The sequence below is a fragment of the Chelonia mydas genome, chromosome 5 (assembly GCF_015237465.2).
Source record: "Chelonia mydas isolate rCheMyd1 chromosome 5, rCheMyd1.pri.v2, whole genome shotgun sequence".
In the NCBI taxonomy this organism is placed as follows: Eukaryota; Metazoa; Chordata; order Testudines; family Cheloniidae; genus Chelonia; species Chelonia mydas.
This window is the reverse complement of record NC_051245.2, coordinates 132,347,713-132,365,478: the sequence shown is the minus strand read 5'-3', so window position 1 is coordinate 132,365,478 and position 17,766 is coordinate 132,347,713. Positions and strand designations below refer to the sequence as shown.

General features: G+C 47.2%; 1 protein-coding gene across 4 annotated transcripts in view; it reads left to right on the top strand.

Annotated features, from left to right (window-relative positions):
• Positions 1-17,766, top strand: part of NCBP1 (nuclear cap binding protein subunit 1) — a 59,321-nt gene that overhangs the window by 34,145 nt on the left and 7,410 nt on the right. For all 4 annotated transcript variants that reach the window (XM_037902386.2, XM_037902388.2, XM_037902385.2 and 1 more), the window contains exons 13-18: positions 55-117; positions 647-721; positions 5,022-5,125; positions 6,485-6,607; positions 8,338-8,440; positions 17,613-17,706. In XM_037902386.2, coding sequence (XP_037758314.1) covers positions 55-117; positions 647-721; positions 5,022-5,125; positions 6,485-6,607; positions 8,338-8,440; positions 17,613-17,706 — 562 coding nt within the window. The remainder of the gene's footprint in view (positions 1-54; positions 118-646; positions 722-5,021; positions 5,126-6,484; positions 6,608-8,337; positions 8,441-17,612; positions 17,707-17,766) is intronic.

Sequence of the window (17,766 nt, the reverse complement as noted above, 5' to 3'; positions counted from 1 at the left end):
GTTCTGTGAGTTGTTGCATATTTAATGGAACTATAACATTTCCCTCTTTAAAAGGTTCATGAACTGGTTTTCCCACCATCTGAGTAACTTTCAGTTCCGTTGGAGCTGGGAAGATTGGTAAGTTTCTTTTTGGGGTCCCCATTTGAGCCATCTGTATTGCATACAACTTTCGAACGTATCCATAACTTGCCAGTGGTGCTGCTAATAGTTGTCCCCAGCTATCTGTAGTTAACATCTCTCTAAAGCACTAATCACCATAGCATCCTCACCACCGTGCCTTAACTTCATAACCATTTAAATTTAGACAGGAGGCAAAATACTGTCCTTGTGTAACTAATATATCACAATCTGCTTAATACAGTTAAACCAGTTTTTATTGTAATTAGAAATCACTTATTTCAATATGTATTTGCAAAGATGAGACTCCATGTTGGCAGTTCATAGATTCTAATACCATTATGTGTTAGTACCCCATCTCAAAATTGCTGACACCCGTAGAGAGCGGGAAAGAGCATTGTAGCTTAACTGTGCTTAACTGTGAACACTTTGTACAACACTGAGCCAATCTAAGAACAGATTAAGAAGCAATGCTTGTTAAATGCTATCAAATGCTTGTTAAATGCTATCAAATTTTGCACTTTGATAGGTCGGATTGTCTTACTCATGACCTTGACAAGCCCAAACCCAAGTTTGTAAGAGAAGTCTTGGAAAAATGCATGAGGTAAGTGAAGCTTTTCAGCACACCACTTCAGGAGTATGGTATTTACTGTCAAGTTTGTCTGATAATAGTATCTAAAAGTAAACAATGAACCAGATTCCTTTCAACTTTGTGCCTGTATATGTACTTATGAACTCTTTCCCATACAGCACATTTCTACTAATTCATGTTTTCCATAGATGTGTCAATCTGTTTTGTTGTCTTGGCTGATAAGACTCCTGGAAATATGCCAGTAATGGGACACTCCCACTCTCCTAATAGGTTGGAGAAGTGATGCCTTTAAATAGGAAGTGAAATATTCACACCTACAGTTCACTTTTAGATGCAAGTCCAGAGCGTTAGACACTCCCTTTACTTGGACTTAGGTGACGGAAGTTGATTGTAGGGGATGGCAGAGGAAGTAATGTTGCTGGAAAGTATTGGTCATTCATAAACTAAATGTAGGAAGGAACATACTTTTGAGTTCTACCTTATTAATGGCTTTCAAGTAACACAGGGCCTAATTTGATCGGTGATGAGGATCCAGGATTCTCATTGACTTAAAGTGCCAGGGGAGCGAATAAGGGTAAAATTTTTCAAAGTGCTTAAGTGACATGGGCTTGATTGACACAACAGTTAGGTTGATGTAAGGCAGCTTATGTGAACCTAACTATGGTGGTATCTATGCTACAGCCTTGCTCCCTCCAGTGTGAGTGCCATGTTACACTGACGACAGCAGACCCGCAAGAGGCATAGGGCTTATGTCCATGTAGTTAGGGCGACTGTGTCTGGGTAGACATTGCATTGCTTCATTGGCTAAAATTCTTGTCAATTTCACGGCTCTGTGCTGGAGCTCTGAAATTGACAAGAAAGGTGGGTAGATTTCTCTGCTGTGAACCCTGCACCTGGCTCACAGCTTGGGCTATCACCCTGGGGTGGCTCGGGGGTCCAGCTAGAGCCCAGCTGCCCCCCAAACTCTCAGCTACCTGCTCCCTGGGCTCCCCTCTCCCCGCCTGGTAGTTGAAACAATAGTAAAGAATAAAATTGTCAGACACAGAAGAACATAAATTGTTGCGCAAAAGTCAACATGGTTTCTGTAAAGGGAGATCGTGTCTTACTGATCTATTAGAGTTCTTTGAGGGGGGTCAACAAACATGTGGACAAGAGGGATCCAGTGGACATAGTGTACTTAGATTTCCAGAAAGCCTTTGACAAGGTCCCTCACCAAAGGCTCTTAGGTAAATTAAGCTCTCATGGGATAAGAGGGAAGATCCTTTCATGGATTGAGAACTGGTTAAAAGACACAGAACAAAGGAATAAATGGTAAATTTTCAGAATGGAGAGGGGTAACTAGTGGTATTCCCCAAGGGTCAGTCCAAGGACCAATCCTATTCAACTTATTTATAAATGATCTGGAGAAAGGGGTAAACAGTGAGGTGGAAAAGTTTGCAGACAATACTAAACTGCTCAAGATAGTTAAGACCAAAGCAGACTGTGAAGAACTTCAAAAAGATCTCACAAAACTAAGTGATTGGGCAACAAAATGGCAAATGAAATTTAATGTGGCTAAATGCAAAGTAATGCACATTGGAAAAAATAACCCTAACTATACATACAATATGATGGGGGCTAATTTAGCTACAACTAATCAGAAGAAAGATCTTGGAGTCATTGTGGATAGTTCTCTGAAGACGTCCATGCAGTGTGCAGCGGCAGTCAAAAGCAAACGGGATGTTAGGAATCATTTAAAAAGGGATAGAGAATAAGATGGAGAATATCTTATTGCACTTCTATAAATCCATGGTATGTCCACATCTTGAATACTGCTTACAGATGTGGTCCCCTCATCTCAAAAAGGATATACTGGCATTAGAAAAGGTTCAGAAAAGGGCAACTGAAATGATTAGGGGTTTGGAACGGGTCCCAGATGAGGAGAGATTAAAGAGGCTAGGACTTTTCAGTTTGGAAAAGAGGAGACTCAAGGGGGATATGATAGAGGTCTATAAAATCATGAGTCGTGTGGAGAAAGTGAATAAGAAAAAGTTATTTACTTGTTTCCATAATATAAAAACTAGGGGCCACCAAATGAATTTAATGGGCAGCAGGTTTAAAACAAATAAAAGGAAGTTCTTCTTCACACAGTGCACAGTCCACCTGTGGAACTCCTTGCCTGAGGAGGCTGTGAAGGCTAGGACTATAACAGGGCTTAAGAGAACTGGATAAATTCATGGAGGTTAAGTCCATTAATGGCTATTAGCCAGGATGGGTAAGGAATGGTGTCCCTAGCCTCTGGTTGTCAGAGGGTGGAGATGGATGGCAGGAGAGAGATCACTTGATCATTTCCTGTTAGGTTCACTCCCTCTGGGGCACCTGGCATTGGCCACTGTCGGTAGACAGGATACTGGGCTGGATGGACCTTTGGTCTGACTCAGTATGGCCATTCTTATGTTTGTTCTCTCCTCTCTGAGCCCAGCTGCCATGCACTGAGCGCCTAGGCTCCCAGCTCCCCATGGAGCTCCCCCAGCTGTTGGAGCCAAGACAATAGAAATGTGAAATTGACAAGAATGTGAGTTTCACGGCTGGTAGGCTCTGTGCTGTGAAATTGAGCCCCACAGGGCTGTCAGTGCCCCACAGTGTCCCACTCCAGTTGGTGCAAGCGCACCAGGTGAGGAAGGGCTCCACCTGCAGAGAGAGGTAGTATGGACACCAAGAGCCGATTGAATTATCGCGGTGGCTCTATGTCAACCTAATTTGTAGTGTAAACAAGCCCTTAGTGTTATACCAATAAAATAAAAACCAGCAGGATCTTATTAAACGGGAAAAGGCAAAATACCACATTTATTTTGAATACAGAAAGAATCATAGTAAGCAGTTAGTTATAGCTATAACATTCCATTCAATCTCATATTTATTCACACATTCATTCATACAAACACACATACACAGGTTCTGCAAGGTTGTTATCATAGTTACCAGCCTTAGAGTTGCTCATGCCAAGCCACTGGCCTGGTGGCCTGGACATGAGGAGGGAGCAGGGTCTTGTCAGATGCACATCTGATGCTCCTGGAAGTTGGTTTGCAGAATCAGACCCCAAAGTTCTCACTTTCCAGAGTCCGTTTTTATAGGAATTTCTTCCTATGTCAGTCTATGGGAATTGCTTCATCATGCTGTTGCTGAATCAATCAGCAGATGTCACATTCCTGACGGCTCCGTGCTGCCAGATGTTATCTTGTTCTTTGGTTCTCCCATTCTTGAGGCTGTTGGGTGGATTCCAGTCTGCCCTCCGGGGGTCCTCTGCTTATTTCCACTTGACGCCTTCTTCAGCCGATGGACACTGCATTCTTAGGCTGGCACCTCCCTGATCGTTCAGTTATTATCCACACCAAGCATCCATCCACATACATACATCCTCTATCTCTATTTTAATCACAATTGTTAACAAAGCGAGATGAATACAACAAAAGGGCGGGGAGTCTCTGGGTGCTGCTTCTGTTGTTAGAGTATTGCTTTGAGTCTCTTCTCTGTGTGAGTGGTTGTTACAAAGAATTGCTTTGAGAACAGACTCTGTCTTAGAATGTACTAACACAATTAGCAGCTTGCAAGTTTCACGCATAGAGGGAGAGAAACAGTACCAAAAAGCAAGAGACCTCTTAATTAGTAATATCCTGGAATTTAAACTATGGGGAATCAAACTCATTTGTGATTTTAATACAGAACTTCTTGAATATGATCCAACATTAGATTCCCAAGTGAAAACTATTTTCACTTATTCCTTTTTGAGTCAGGAAGCATAGAAGGAGTAAAAGCACTGACTGGCAAAAGAGAAATATTTTGTCTGTGGATCCCTTCCATCCCACCTCAGATGGTGGTAGGCTAATTCTTAAATGTTTATAAAGGTTGGATGGAACTGAGGGTTAAAATGGAGAAGTCAAGATTACTTTTTCATTGATTTTTAAATTGTAGCACCAGTATTTTGCCTGTGATCCACATAGCATGTGCAGTGTTTTAATAAAATGTGGCCCTGACTGATGGTTCCTCTTAACCTTTCTCTGAACAATGTTAATTATGTGAAGTTGAGAATATAACTTTTTTTAAGACATTTTTTTAAAATGTCCATTGGAAGGTCAATGCACAAAGTGGTTTAATTGACTCTTAATGTCTGGAAGGAACTATCCTCGATAAAATGTAGTAGTAATCAGACTTCTTGGTTCTTGTTCTGCCAAAATTAAAACATAAAATATGAGCATCTTTAAGGCAACACCGTGTGGTATTCCTGAAAATATTCCACTGGTAATTCTATTACAACTGAAATTTTCTCTTGCAGGCTTTCATACCATCAGCGAATAATAGATATTGTTCCTGCTACCTTCTCTGTCCTTAGTCCTGCAAACCCATCGTGTATTTATAAATATGGAGATGAAAGCAATAGTAAGTATAAAAGCTATTTAGAAGAGTTTAATATTTTGATAGCATTCTGAAGAAAAGGTGATCTGTTTTGAATCTGATCAAGAAAGGAAACACTCTAGTTTCTGGGTCAAATTAGTTATCTTTATAGAAGAAAATTCACAGTGGAAATAAAAAGGCTGACTTTTGACCTGGAAAAATTGCCTGAATTGGGCACAGTAATATAGTTTAGGTCTAAAACTTTGATTTGGGGCAGGTTGGGAGGGAATTCACTGAAGAAGGGTTCCTAAAAACTTTAAAATGTCAATTACCCTGCAGTGTTTGCTGCCTGAACGCTGCAGCATTGTGCTAGTTGCAAGGAAGCCTAAAAGTCAGTTTGGCTTCTGTTTTTAGTGTCTGAGCTGAGTGATGCTCAAACGTTGAACAGCATAGTGAAGATAACTTACTATTCGTTGAGTGCCACATTTATTTCAGAAACAAACGAAAGAGCTCTTGGTAAGCTCCAAAGAACTCTGTCTAATAAATGAAGCAAGCAAACAGACAGGAGTAAGACCATAGTTAAGGGGAAAAATGATGTGGAGAGATTATTTGTGAAGGAAAAAAGATGAGTGCCATAAGTATAAGCAGTGTCACGACTGAAGTCACAAGGTGAGCAGGAGAAGGAAACGAAGAGACTCTCCAAGGAAGTAGAAGGAAATTGGAGGACATGTGTAGGCAAAGGAACGGTTATGTAAGGCCTCTAAAGTTGAGGCCAAGTGGGGACTGAATTTGATGTTGCAGATAGGAAGGAAGGATTCTATGGGGCTACTGATGCGGACAGTGACATGAGGAGCAGGGTGGTAGCAGCAAGATTTTGGGTAGATGTGGAGGGGTGGGGGTGAGTTGAGAGGCAGAAAAGATATATGTATCTAGGTGTGGATAACTTTTTGCTAATGGAATAGAGGAAAAAGTGGACTTGGGAGGAAGAAAGGACAAAAGGAATTTTGAGTGTACTAGTTTTGCCAAGCTTTAATATGGGGAGGTGCTGCCACAGTTCTTAACGTCCTCGCTACCTGGCATTGTGACTGTGGTTTAAAGTATCATTACGTAATTGAACTATTCACTGACTATTAAAACAAGTTCACATCTTGAGAGAAATTAGAGATTTGAGTTGGCTGCGTGTGGTCCAGATGTAGCATTTGAGCCTGCAGATTACTGCAAAATCCATATTTCCAGTATGCCAAAATCTCAGTTCTATTAATACAAAGCAGTAATTGTTGGGTTTTTTTAATTGTTCAAGGAAAAGTGTGTGCTTTTCTGAGAAATGCACAAGCTGACATAAAAGTAACCCATATTCATTGCAATTAATTTTGAAGATGATCAGACCTTTTGTCTTATGTTTAGAGTCTCTGCCGGGATATACTGTCGCACTCTGTTTGACCATTGCCATTAAAAACAAGACAAGTAATGACGAAATATTCGGCATCTTAAAAGATGTGCCCAACCCTAACCAGGATGATGACGACGGTAAGGATATCTGACATTAGGCATTACTAGGTCATTTATTCTTTGTTCAAAACTACTTTCACCAGCCTGTCGAACTAGGAGTTGTGCCTGGTACATTGCCTCATGACTTTGTACACTTCCTCCATTTAGCATCACTTGACAGAAAACGGAACCACTATAAAACATTGAGTGTATTTTTGTTTCTCTTGCCCCACGGACAGGATCCATTCTTATCAATGGGATACTGGTAAGAAGGAGTAAACTGGTATTTGAGATGTACTGTTGGGTGGCTGTTGCTGACAAAGACAGTATGAAAGAATGAAAAGGTCCCTCAAACTTCACCATCAGGATGTATTTCTTGGCATTAGTTTTGATCTAGAAAATGTAACGTGGTCTGTGTCCTAAGTATGTGAGAGCGCCTCTTTATAGATTACCGTAGCAGTTCAGAACAGCTAAGAGCTCAAGCTGCCATTCCCCTGGTCTAAACAAAATAGACATTCTTGTAAGGGGGCCTTGACTTGAGCTCACTTCCCAGCCTCACCCTTGCTGTAGACATCCAGTGTCTTTCTGTCCAGGGCTTATCTGTTCTCCGATGTCTTAGAAGACAGGTTTGAGAAGTCACATCTAAAGTTGGTAGCTTGGGTGAAAAAGAACTTGAATAATTCAGTAATACGTGAGATTGTACAGGCACCTAGATGAATATATAAAAATCAAAATACAGGGAGATAATAAAGTGGTGTAGGAGTGTCCCAAGTCAGGGGAAGAATGGGTTATAGCAGAGGTTCTCAAAGTGTGGTCCGCAAGCTCTATTCAGGTGGTCCGCAGATAGTTCCTTCTAAGGTGCACACCTGGATGGCTGCACATGAGAGAATGAAGGGCCGTAATTAGGTGCCTGGACCCTGGAAAAGATGCACATGTAAGGTGAGGTGGTGGCCTTGGGGGGAATAGGGGGTAGTGGGGTGAGAAGAGGGGGTGGAGAGAATTTGGGACATGCAGGGCTGCAGCGGCCAACGAAAGAGGCGACTTTCTCCAGCTCCAGGGCTTGCGGCTGAGGGAGAGACTACTGATATTAAAATATGAGTTCTGTGCTTTTATTTGTGGAAGAAAAACACATTAATTATTATTTAGGTTTTTTATATAGCTCTTTTATCCAAAGCGTTTTACAATAGTTAGCTAAAGGTACAAACAACATTTGGAAAGATCATTAAGTGGTCTGCCAAGACCCTCAGCAATTTTCAAGTGGTCCGCGGGGAAAAGAAGTTTGAGAACCACTGGGTTATAGGAATCCTAAAGGGATTAAACTCCTGTTTATCCTCTGAAAAGAAAGATGTTGCTATGAGTGCTTTTGAAAGTCAGCAGTAGATTTTGCTAGGTTTGATAAAACTTTCAAATTGGAATGGCATCTTCCCTGCTGGTATGAAACAAGAGTTTGAGAATCGCCTCCTATAGCGGATAAGGGAGCAGTGTAGTGTAGTCTGAAATGTACTCCAGTAGCTGCATGTCAGTGAGGTAAGACTATCTCTGCAGGGTGGCACCTGGCAGCCTGAGGGAGCTGCTAATAAAACTGCAGCTTTTAGAAAGCATTGACTGATTCCTTGTTCAGGCTGTAAAGCTCAAATGCTAAATCTGAAATTTTACAAAATAAACCATGAATTATCTTCAGTGCTTTGTTTGCAGGGTTAGATTTTGATAAATACTTACTATATTGATTTTAATTTAACCCACTGTTTCAATTTGAAAACAACTTTCAGATGAAGGATTCACCTTTAACCCTTTGAAAATAGAAGTTTTTGTACAGACTCTGCTCCATTTAGCTGCCAAGTCCTTCAGCCACTCATTCAGTGCTCTGGCAAAGTAAGTGATAAATGCATTATATTTCTGAGTTTATGGAACACGTTTTGATTAGAACAGTGACTTGCTTGGTAGAGCTATTCTTCCACAAGCTTCAGTGTTTTGTATGTTGCACAGTGTAATGTGCAAGTAAGGAAGGAGAGAAGAGCTGATAGTTTTTTTTATTAAAGGGATGGTAGTGTGACTCTTACTATCCAAGCAGAGATCGTAATGTGTATTTTACTCCATGTGGCTAGGTCAAGATTCTGCACGTTCTGAGACATGCCTTAGCTTGTTGCTCACCTGGAAGAGTGCAGCAATAGATAGCACACTTCCCAGTGCCCACAATGAGCCAAGAGGGCCCCACCAGCATAAAGCACTCAGGAAGGCTTGGGGTCTCTCACCTATATGGGCTTTCTTGATGAAACTTAAACTAGTTCTATATATGTTATGGTCCTGTGGTGTTAACGCTCCATGGTGCAGAGCCAGATAGGTGCAGGTGGGGAGGCAATGGAGGGGTCTTGTATGGGGAAAGCAGGCGGAAGAGCTACATTCAGAATGCATCTGTGGAGGAATGGGGCCCATTACAGTGCAACTGGCAAGCTCCATTTGAGATCCTGTCATTGCGCAGTTAAATGTGACTTATCCCCAGGGGAGCTAGGACTTAATTCATAGAGCAGCAGTGGAAATAGTAAATATCTATTACTAAAGGGAAACATGCCTTATTGTAGCGTCCTCAAACACAAATGTTAGCCAGGAAATGCAGATAAAATAATTTTAAAAGAAATCCCTATATAGCTTTAACCTGTGGCCCTGTACCATCACTCACAGAGCAACCTAAACAAGAAGAGTCTGTCCTCCAGTACCTCTCATCTTCATCTCATTAGTGACTCCAGACATGCAGAGTGACTTATCTGTACTACCAGTCTCCTGCTAAACTGTTCTCTCCTGCATTTAAACTGAAGTTCAGTCTAAGTTTTAATTCCTATATGTTCCTATAAAAATTCTAGTTAGATTGTAAACTTCTCACGGGAGGAATGGTCTTCCTCTTTTGCCACAATGTGAAGCATATTGGTGCTCTCTATAGAGCTACTGATGATGCAAAACACTTCAGTGTAGCTTGAGGCTGCACAACTGAAGTTGGGGTATAAGGATACAGAGCTGGTGCAAATTTACTGATGTAAGTGCAGTATATTCTAGATCTCTGTACGGTGCTATGTATATTTTAAATCCTAACTGTTAAACCAAGACACCTCACATTTAAATGGCTATCTTGTCTGTCGTCTTTGAGTGATTGCACATGTGTATTCCACAATAGGTGTGCATGCTCACCACGTGCACCGGTGCTGGAATTTTTTCCCCTAGCAGTACCTGTAGGGGCAGTGCCCCAGCAACCCCTGGAGTGGCACCTCCATGGCGCGTTATAAGGTGCGCGTTCCCCCCATCCTCAATTCCTTCTTGTCTTCGGTGAAGGTGCATCGGAACTGTGCTGCTCCAGCTTTGCTGTAGCTCGTCCCCATAACTTTTCGTTCGTTCAGTGCTAGTACCTGTCATTAGTTAGCTGTTACAGTTACTTCATTTAGTTAGAGTACCCAGACCACGGCATGCCCCGCGCCCCGGGTTTTAAGGCGTGCGACACTTGTAGGTGATCTATGCCAAGGAGTTATCCACATGCAGACTGTCTAGGCTGTTTGGGTGAGACCCATACTAGTGATGGTTGCAAAATTTGCAAGTCGTTTAAACCTTGGACTAAGAGAGAAAGAGACATTAGGCTTCGGTCCATTCTCATGGAGTTGGCGCTGACCCCGGCTCTGGCACGCCGCTTCCGGTGCCATCGACCAGTCGGCACCGCTCCCCGTCTATGGGTCATAAGAAGGCTAAGAAAGTGCATTCTTCGCAGTGGCACTGAGGTAAACCAGGGGCAGAGACTAGACACTTGTCGGGCAGTCCTCGATCCCCTATAGCCTCTAGGCTTCCAAATCTCGTTGAGTGGAGTAGCCCGGCCACGTCATAACAGGCCTCCCCAGATGTCCGGATGCCGTCCACGGTGGAGGCCCTGCAGGCGGCCAGAGACGTCACAACCATGCCGGTACCAGGAGCACTGCCGTTGTCGGCCTCCTGCTCCAGAGGCAAGCCACCACTGGGTTCTCCACAGTCGCCCCCTGCGCAGCACCGGTCGCGGGAACGTTCCCGACGCTATTCTCTGTCCAGCAACTGTTCAGGACGTAGTCCACCTGGCTCATCCTCAACTCCCACCAGACTGTCTGGTTGGGTAGCGTCTGACCAGGACTCCCGGCACTGCTCCATGCCGCGGAGCAATTACCGATGGGACCGAGGCAGACCTCACCAGAGGTTCTCGTCTCTCAGGGGTTACCGCAGCCGGTCACAGCACGGACATTGACGCCATTCCCACTCAGAATCCCGCTCCAAGTCTCTGCCAAGGCACAGTCTCCGCAGCCCGGGGTGTAGATCGCCGGCACCACGCCATCACGGGTCCTGTCAGAGCAGATCGCGGAGCAGCAGCTACAGGCGGTACCGGTCCTCCGCATCAAGGTCGCGATACTGTGGGCGACGCCGCTCCTGGCACCGCCATTCCTCCTGGTCCCGTGGCAGCGGCAGGTTGTTTGTCAGCCCGGGCTCCGCTCGTAGTCGCCTTTCCATGGACCAGGCCGAACAGCCGGGGCCGTCAGTGCCACAGCGGTACCAGTGGGCACAGTGACTTCCAACGCAGCCCCTGGTGCGGGCCCTCTCGGTAGCTGGAGCCTCAGAGGTGCCGTCGGCCTCTCTTTCCAGGCCTCCGAGGAGAGGGTCGGTGGGACGTACATTCTCGTCACTGTGCCCGGAGACCGACCAGGTGGTGGACCCTCTGGTGCCAGTGGATACCCAGAGCACCATACCGGCTTCCTCACCCTCCCCAGATGAGGCGGCCCTGCGCCCTTCCGTCCCACAGGAGGACTGTAGGGCCCATCAAGAACTTTTAAAACGGGTGGCATCGAGCCTTCACCTCCAGGCAGAGGAGCTGGAGGAGCCCTCGGTCTCCCTGTTCAATGTACTGTCATCTTCGGCACCGGGAAGGGTGACATTGCCCCTCCATGAGGGGGTGGCAAGGATCTCAAATACCCTGTGGCAAACGCTGGCTTCCCTGGCCCCCATCTCGAAGAAGGCAGAATACAAGTACTTTGTACCCACCAAGGGGCACGAGTACCTCTACACCCACCCGATGCCCAACTCCCTAGTGGTCGAGTCAGTCAACCACAGGGAGCAGCAGGGCCAAGCAGCCCCCACTCCGAAAAATAAAGACTCAAGGAGGCTGGACTCTTGGCAGAAAGGTTTATTCATCCTCGAGTTTCCAGTTGCGGGTGGCAAACCACCAGGCTCTCCTGGGCAGATACAAATTCAGCTTGTGGGGTTCGCTGCCCAAATTCGAGGACTTCCTTCAGGAGCGCGATAAGAAAGCGTTCAAGGCGCTGGTGGAGGAGGGTGCAGCTGCTGCCAGGGCATCCCTGTAGGCGGCGTCAGATGCAGCGGACATGGCAGCTCGATCCATGGCCGCGGCGGTGTCCATGAGAAGGGCGTTGTGGCTCCTGCTGTCCGGGCTGTCCAGTGAGGTGCAGTCAGTCATGCAGGATCTCCCGTTTGACGGCAAGGCTCTGTTTGCGGAACAAACGGATACACAGCTGCATGGCATGAAGGACTCCCACACGACCCTGCAGACCCTGGGTCTTCATGTTCCGGCTCCAGCCAAAACTAAGTTTAAGCTGCAGCAGGCCCCTGCTCTGGCTGTGCAGCCTAAGTACGAGGCTGCCTATAAAAAGTCGGGAGACTATAAGAGGGCGCGCTCAGCGGCAGTCACGGCCTGCCCCACAGCCTGGGTCCTCCAAGGGCAAGCGGCCGGGGAAAAGGCAGTTTTGATGGGACGCCGGGGGGCACCCTGACAGTTCCTGAAGGGGATTCCCCCCCTCAATAAAGCTTCCCTTCTGCAATCGGTTGTGTGCTTTCCTCCCGGAGTGGTCGCAACTAACTAACACGGTCTCCTGGGGTTACAAGCTGCAATTTGTTTCGCCCCCACCCAACCATCCCCCACCCCAGTTCCTTCTGGGGGATCCTTCGCACGAAGCCCTGCTAAAGCAGGAGGTGGGGCTGCTCCTAGACTTGGGAGCAGTGGAAATGGTCCCCGGGGAGTTCAGAGGCAAGGGGTTCTACTCCCGCTATTTTCTTATCCCGAAGGCCAAAGGGAGACTCAGGCCCATCCTGGATCTGCGGGATCTGAACCAGTTTATGGTCAAACTCAAGTTCTGCATGGTCTCCCTAGCCTCCATCATCCCCTCCCTGGATCCAGGGGATTGGTAGCGACCCTGGATCTGCAGGACGCGTATTTCCACATCCGCGTATTCGAGGGGCACAGACGCTTCCTCAGTTTCCTGTTAATAAATGACACCAAGTCCACGTTAGTCCCAGTCCAGCACATAGAGTATATCAGGGAGCTCCTGGACACCTCGTCAGCCACGGTCTCCCTCCCACCGGACAGATTCGAGACCTAAAGGGGCTCATTGACACGGTCACAGAGTTCCCTGTGACAACGTCCAGAGCGTGCCTCCAGCTCCTGGGTCACATGTCGGTGTGCACGTATGTGGTCCGCCATGCCAAGCTCCAGATGAGGCCCCTCCAGCTTTGGCTGGCCTCTGAGTACTCCCAGGCCCGGGACAGGATGGACAAGGTCCTCACTGTGCCCGACCTGGTGATTGCCTCCCTTCGGTGGTGGTCCACCCTGAACAACATGCTCCAAGGGGTCCCTTTCTGAGGCCGGGCCCTGTCGTTGGAGCTGGTGTCCGCTGCATCGGACCTGGGTTGGGGGGCCCATGTGGGGACCATTCAGACCCAAGAGCTGTGGTCGGCCATGGAGCTATCCCTACACATAAATGTCAAGGAACTCAGGGCGGTGCGTCTGGTGTGTGTGTGGCCTTCTGCGCGCACTTATAGGGCAAGGTGGTCAGGGTCCTCAAGGACAATATGGCCTCGGTGTTCTATATCAACAGGCAAGGCAGGACCCAATCCTCCGCCCTCTGCCGCGAAGCCCTCAGACTGTGGGACTTCTGCATAGCCCACGACATCTCCCTGAGGGCCTTCCACCTGCCGGGCGCCCGCAAGAGCAGGGACTTCTCCTCCCAGCACAAGTGGTCTTTCCACCCGGAAGTGGCTCACCAGCTCTTCCAAGTGTGGGGAACTCCCCAGGTGGACCTGTTCGCGATGAGACAGAACCGGCGCTGCCCCCGGTTCTGCTCCAGGGGGGTCTGGGAAAGGGCACTATCTCCGATGCCTTTCTCCTGTCCTGGTCGCACCAGTTTCTCTATGCGTTTCCCTCCGTTCCCTCTCATCAGCAGGGTCCTGGAAAAAGTAAAAATGGACAAGGCCTGGGTTCTCTTGATTGTCCCGGCATAGCCCCGGCAGCATTGGTACGGGACCCTCATGGGCCTGGCAATGGCTCCGCCGCAGCCATTGCCACTCCACCCGGACCTGCTCTCCCAGGACCGGGGCTGCCTCCTCCATCCCAACCTAGCGGCTCTCCACCTCACGGTGTGGCTGCTCAATGGCTAGGTGGGGAGGAGCCGATGTGTTAGGAAGGGGTCCAGCGCGTTCTTCTGGAAAGTAGATGGCCCTCCACACGCTGTGCCTACTTGGCGAAGTGATCCCGGTTCTCCAGATGGGCCGCCAAGCAGGTGTTTCCCCGGTGGCCATCCCAATCCAGCTTATCCTCGACTACCTCCTTCACCTTAGAGCCCAAAGCCTGGCTCCCTCGTCGGTCAGGGTGCACCTGTCGGCCATATCGGCCTTCCATCCGCCGGTGCAGGGACACACGGTGTTCTCCCATGCTATGACTGGATGATTGCTTAAGGGATTGAACCGTCTTTTTCCCATGTGCTAGGCCCCCTGTCCTGCCGTGGGACCTGAACTTGGTGTTATCCCGTCTCACGGGGCCCCCGTTTGAACCTCTGGCCACGTGCTCCTGGTCTCACCTCTCGTGGAAGGTGGCGTTCCTGGTTGCTATCACATCGACCAGGCAGGTCTCGGAGCTCAGGGCCCTGACCTCCGAACCCCCGTACATGGTTTTTCATAAGGATAAGGTTCAGCTCCGCCCACACCCCACGTTCCTCCCTAAGGCGGTCTCCGCCTATCACTTGGGCCAGGACATTTTCCTGCCTGTCCTCTGCCCCAACCCCATGCGTCCAGTGAGGAACGCCGCCTCCACGCAGTCGACGTGCGTAGGACGCTGGCCTTCTACCTGGAATGGACTAAGCCGTTCAGGAAGTCCTCTCAACTGTTTGTTGCCTCAGCTGAACGCATGCGGGGTCTGTCGATTTCCACCCAGCGCCTCTCCCACTGGATCACCTCGCACATTCGCACCTGTTACGATCTGGCGGGTGTTCCCCCGCCGCCCATTGTAAAGGCACACTCGACTCGGGCCCGGGCCTCGTCGGCTGCCTTTGTGGCCCACGTCCCCATCCAGAATATTTGTAGGGCCGCCACTTGGTCTTCGGTTCACATGTTTACCTCGCTCTATGCGATTGTCTCCCAAGCCAGGGATGACACCAGGTTCGGCAGGGCCGTGCTCTGTCCCGGGGATCTGTGAACTCCTCCTGCCTCCAACAGATATAGCTTGGAATCACCTAGTGTGGAATACACATGAGCAACCACTCTAAGAGGAAAAGACAGTTACCTGTTCTGTAACTGGTGTTCTTCGAGATGTGTTGCTCATGTCTATTCCACATCCCGCCCTCCTTCCCCTCTGTCGGAGTTGTCTGGCAAGAAGGAACTGAGGGTGGGGGGAGCACACAGCGCCCCTTATACCACACCATGGAGGCGCCACTCCAGGGGTCGCTGGGGTGCTCCCCCTACGGGTACTGCTAGGGGAAAAACTTCCTGTCTTTTTTGCTGATCAGTTTCTGTGTAGAATTCAAGCCTTGTGTGAATTTTTGTTTCTATCTTCATCTGTAAGGGACAAAAAAACTAACACATGCATTCCTGGGTTTTATTTTCATGTTGGGTTAGTAAACTCTAGCAAAGACCACAATACAAACAGAGCTGTTACCGGATGGTAACTAGGAAAAGTAAGAGTTGGAAATGAGCACAGTGCAATCAGTATCTTATGACTTACATCTTTCTCAAAGGTGACTTGCTAGTGCTGTACTTAGTTAATGGTTGCATTATGTCAGAATGCCCCAGATAGCAGTTAGATTTCAAAACATACTTGTTACCCTTACTTTCAGATGACCCTGCGCCCTGGTTTCAAGCATCCCCTGCTCCTGCTTAAATGTTCCAGTTGTGCACTGTGCTGGCAACATCCCGACTACCCAGGGGTGGCACAAAGGGGGGCAGGTAAGTGGTGCATTTCTTTACTATATGGCAGAGTTTTGCCAATTTTTTTTACATTACCTTTTGGAATATAAAATACCTCTATATTTGCAAAACCCTGCCATATAGTAGGGAAAACCCCTCATATGACACCCCCCCCCTCCTTGCAGTCTGGCTCTACATGTGAGGTCACGAGCACTGCATATATTGGGACATCTTGGAGCAGGAGCAGCTGATAAATAGGTAAACCTATGTGTTGAATGTCCCAAAGAGCAAGTGGCATAACCTTACATTAACTGGGTAACACCTGTCTACCAGCGATCCTTGGTGTTGCGCAATAAAATACCAACTAAGTAATTTTAAATACAACACAAGTAATTGTCAGTATAAAACCATACATTAAATCAAAAGCTTTTTGATAGAAATGTCTTAAATTTGCCTAAGCAAGATAAAATACATCCTAGAATTTTTTACTGGATTTTTGATTCCAAGCTTCTGGTACAGAAACATTTGAACTCGTAGATACTCTGTTGCAACTGTCTAAAATATGTTCTTTAAATTTCTCTTGATCAAACATTGTGTATGTAGATACAATATGCTGTGTTAAAATGTGGCACTTCATGTAAGTACATTCTGAATCCGTTCACTCCCAAATCAGTATGTTGGTTTCTGAACTAGCACTGAAACCTGAAATGTTTTCAGGTTATCTTGCTGCTTAAATTCAGAAAGGTGCTACATAAACTGCCACTGGAAGAAGTGTAGCAATTTCGAACCTGGCTGGCCCCGACCTGCAAGTGATGATACACTGGCAGCCTGCTGTGGCCAGGGAGCCTTCTTGCCGTCACTGGCACACCTGGCACCATCAATTGTAGCATTGAGTCTTAAACTGGTAGTTTACATTTTATGTCTTAACTTCTGTTATGAACACTCACATTCAAACACCAACAAAACTTAGCAGGGGAGTTGTTGGAGGATCTTCTGCTGTGGAGTGTATGGGATAATACGCTACAAGGGCATGTCTACACTGGAGCACTCAGATACGTTAAGGCAAATCAACTAAAGGGGTAAGTTAAAATGTTAAATCCATGCGTGGCTGCTCTCATTCAGGAGAAAAGTGGCAATAATTCGCTATAGATTAAATTCCATTAGGGACTTGTCTACATGAACAATTAGACTGCGTCCAACTGGGGTGTGAATTACTCCACACTAGCCTGCTAGTGTAGGTCTAACTGTGGGCACCCTGATGACGCACTTTAACAGTTTGTTAGAGTGCTTTAAAACATATCGTCAGGGCACGCGCAGACCATGAGACCACGGAAGGCTAGTGTGGGGAAGATTCACACCCTGGCTTGCCGCAGCCTAATTGTTTCACTTTACTCCGAAGTGAGATCATCCACATGGGGGTTTTACTCTCTTCGGCTTCAAACTAGTAGTTCATCTGCCTTAACTTTCCAAAGTGTTCCTGTGTAGACATGGCCTATCAGAGAATCCCCATGAATGGGTCACAGTGAGAGTGTCTGTCTGCACAGCCGGTAGCAGTGAGCCTCCCAGCCTGGGTCCGTGGACTCGGGCTTGCGAGGTTCATACTACTGTGCTAAAAATGGCTGTACAGACAGCACTTTGAAGTTGCAGCTGGGCCTCTGAACCCGCCCCCTCCCTAGCTCTAGCCTGAGCTGCAGTGTCTACGCAGCTACTTTTAGTGCTGTAGTGCGAGCCCCGGTCTGTTGACTCGGACTGTGAGGCTCACTACCGTAGGCTGCGTAGGCATACTCTCAGCCAAACTTTTACTGGACCACTTCAGCTACTTACAGAGCATCCACTGATTACTTTTATTTGTTATAATAAGGTTTCATGAAGTCTTCAAAACACTCGCTGAAAGTGATGAGGGGAAGCTCCATGTGCTGAGGGTTGTGTATGAAGTCTGGAAGAACCATCCACAGGTAAGAGTTGTGGTTTCAGATGTTTGTTGAAGCTTGCATTCTCACGATAATCGGATACAA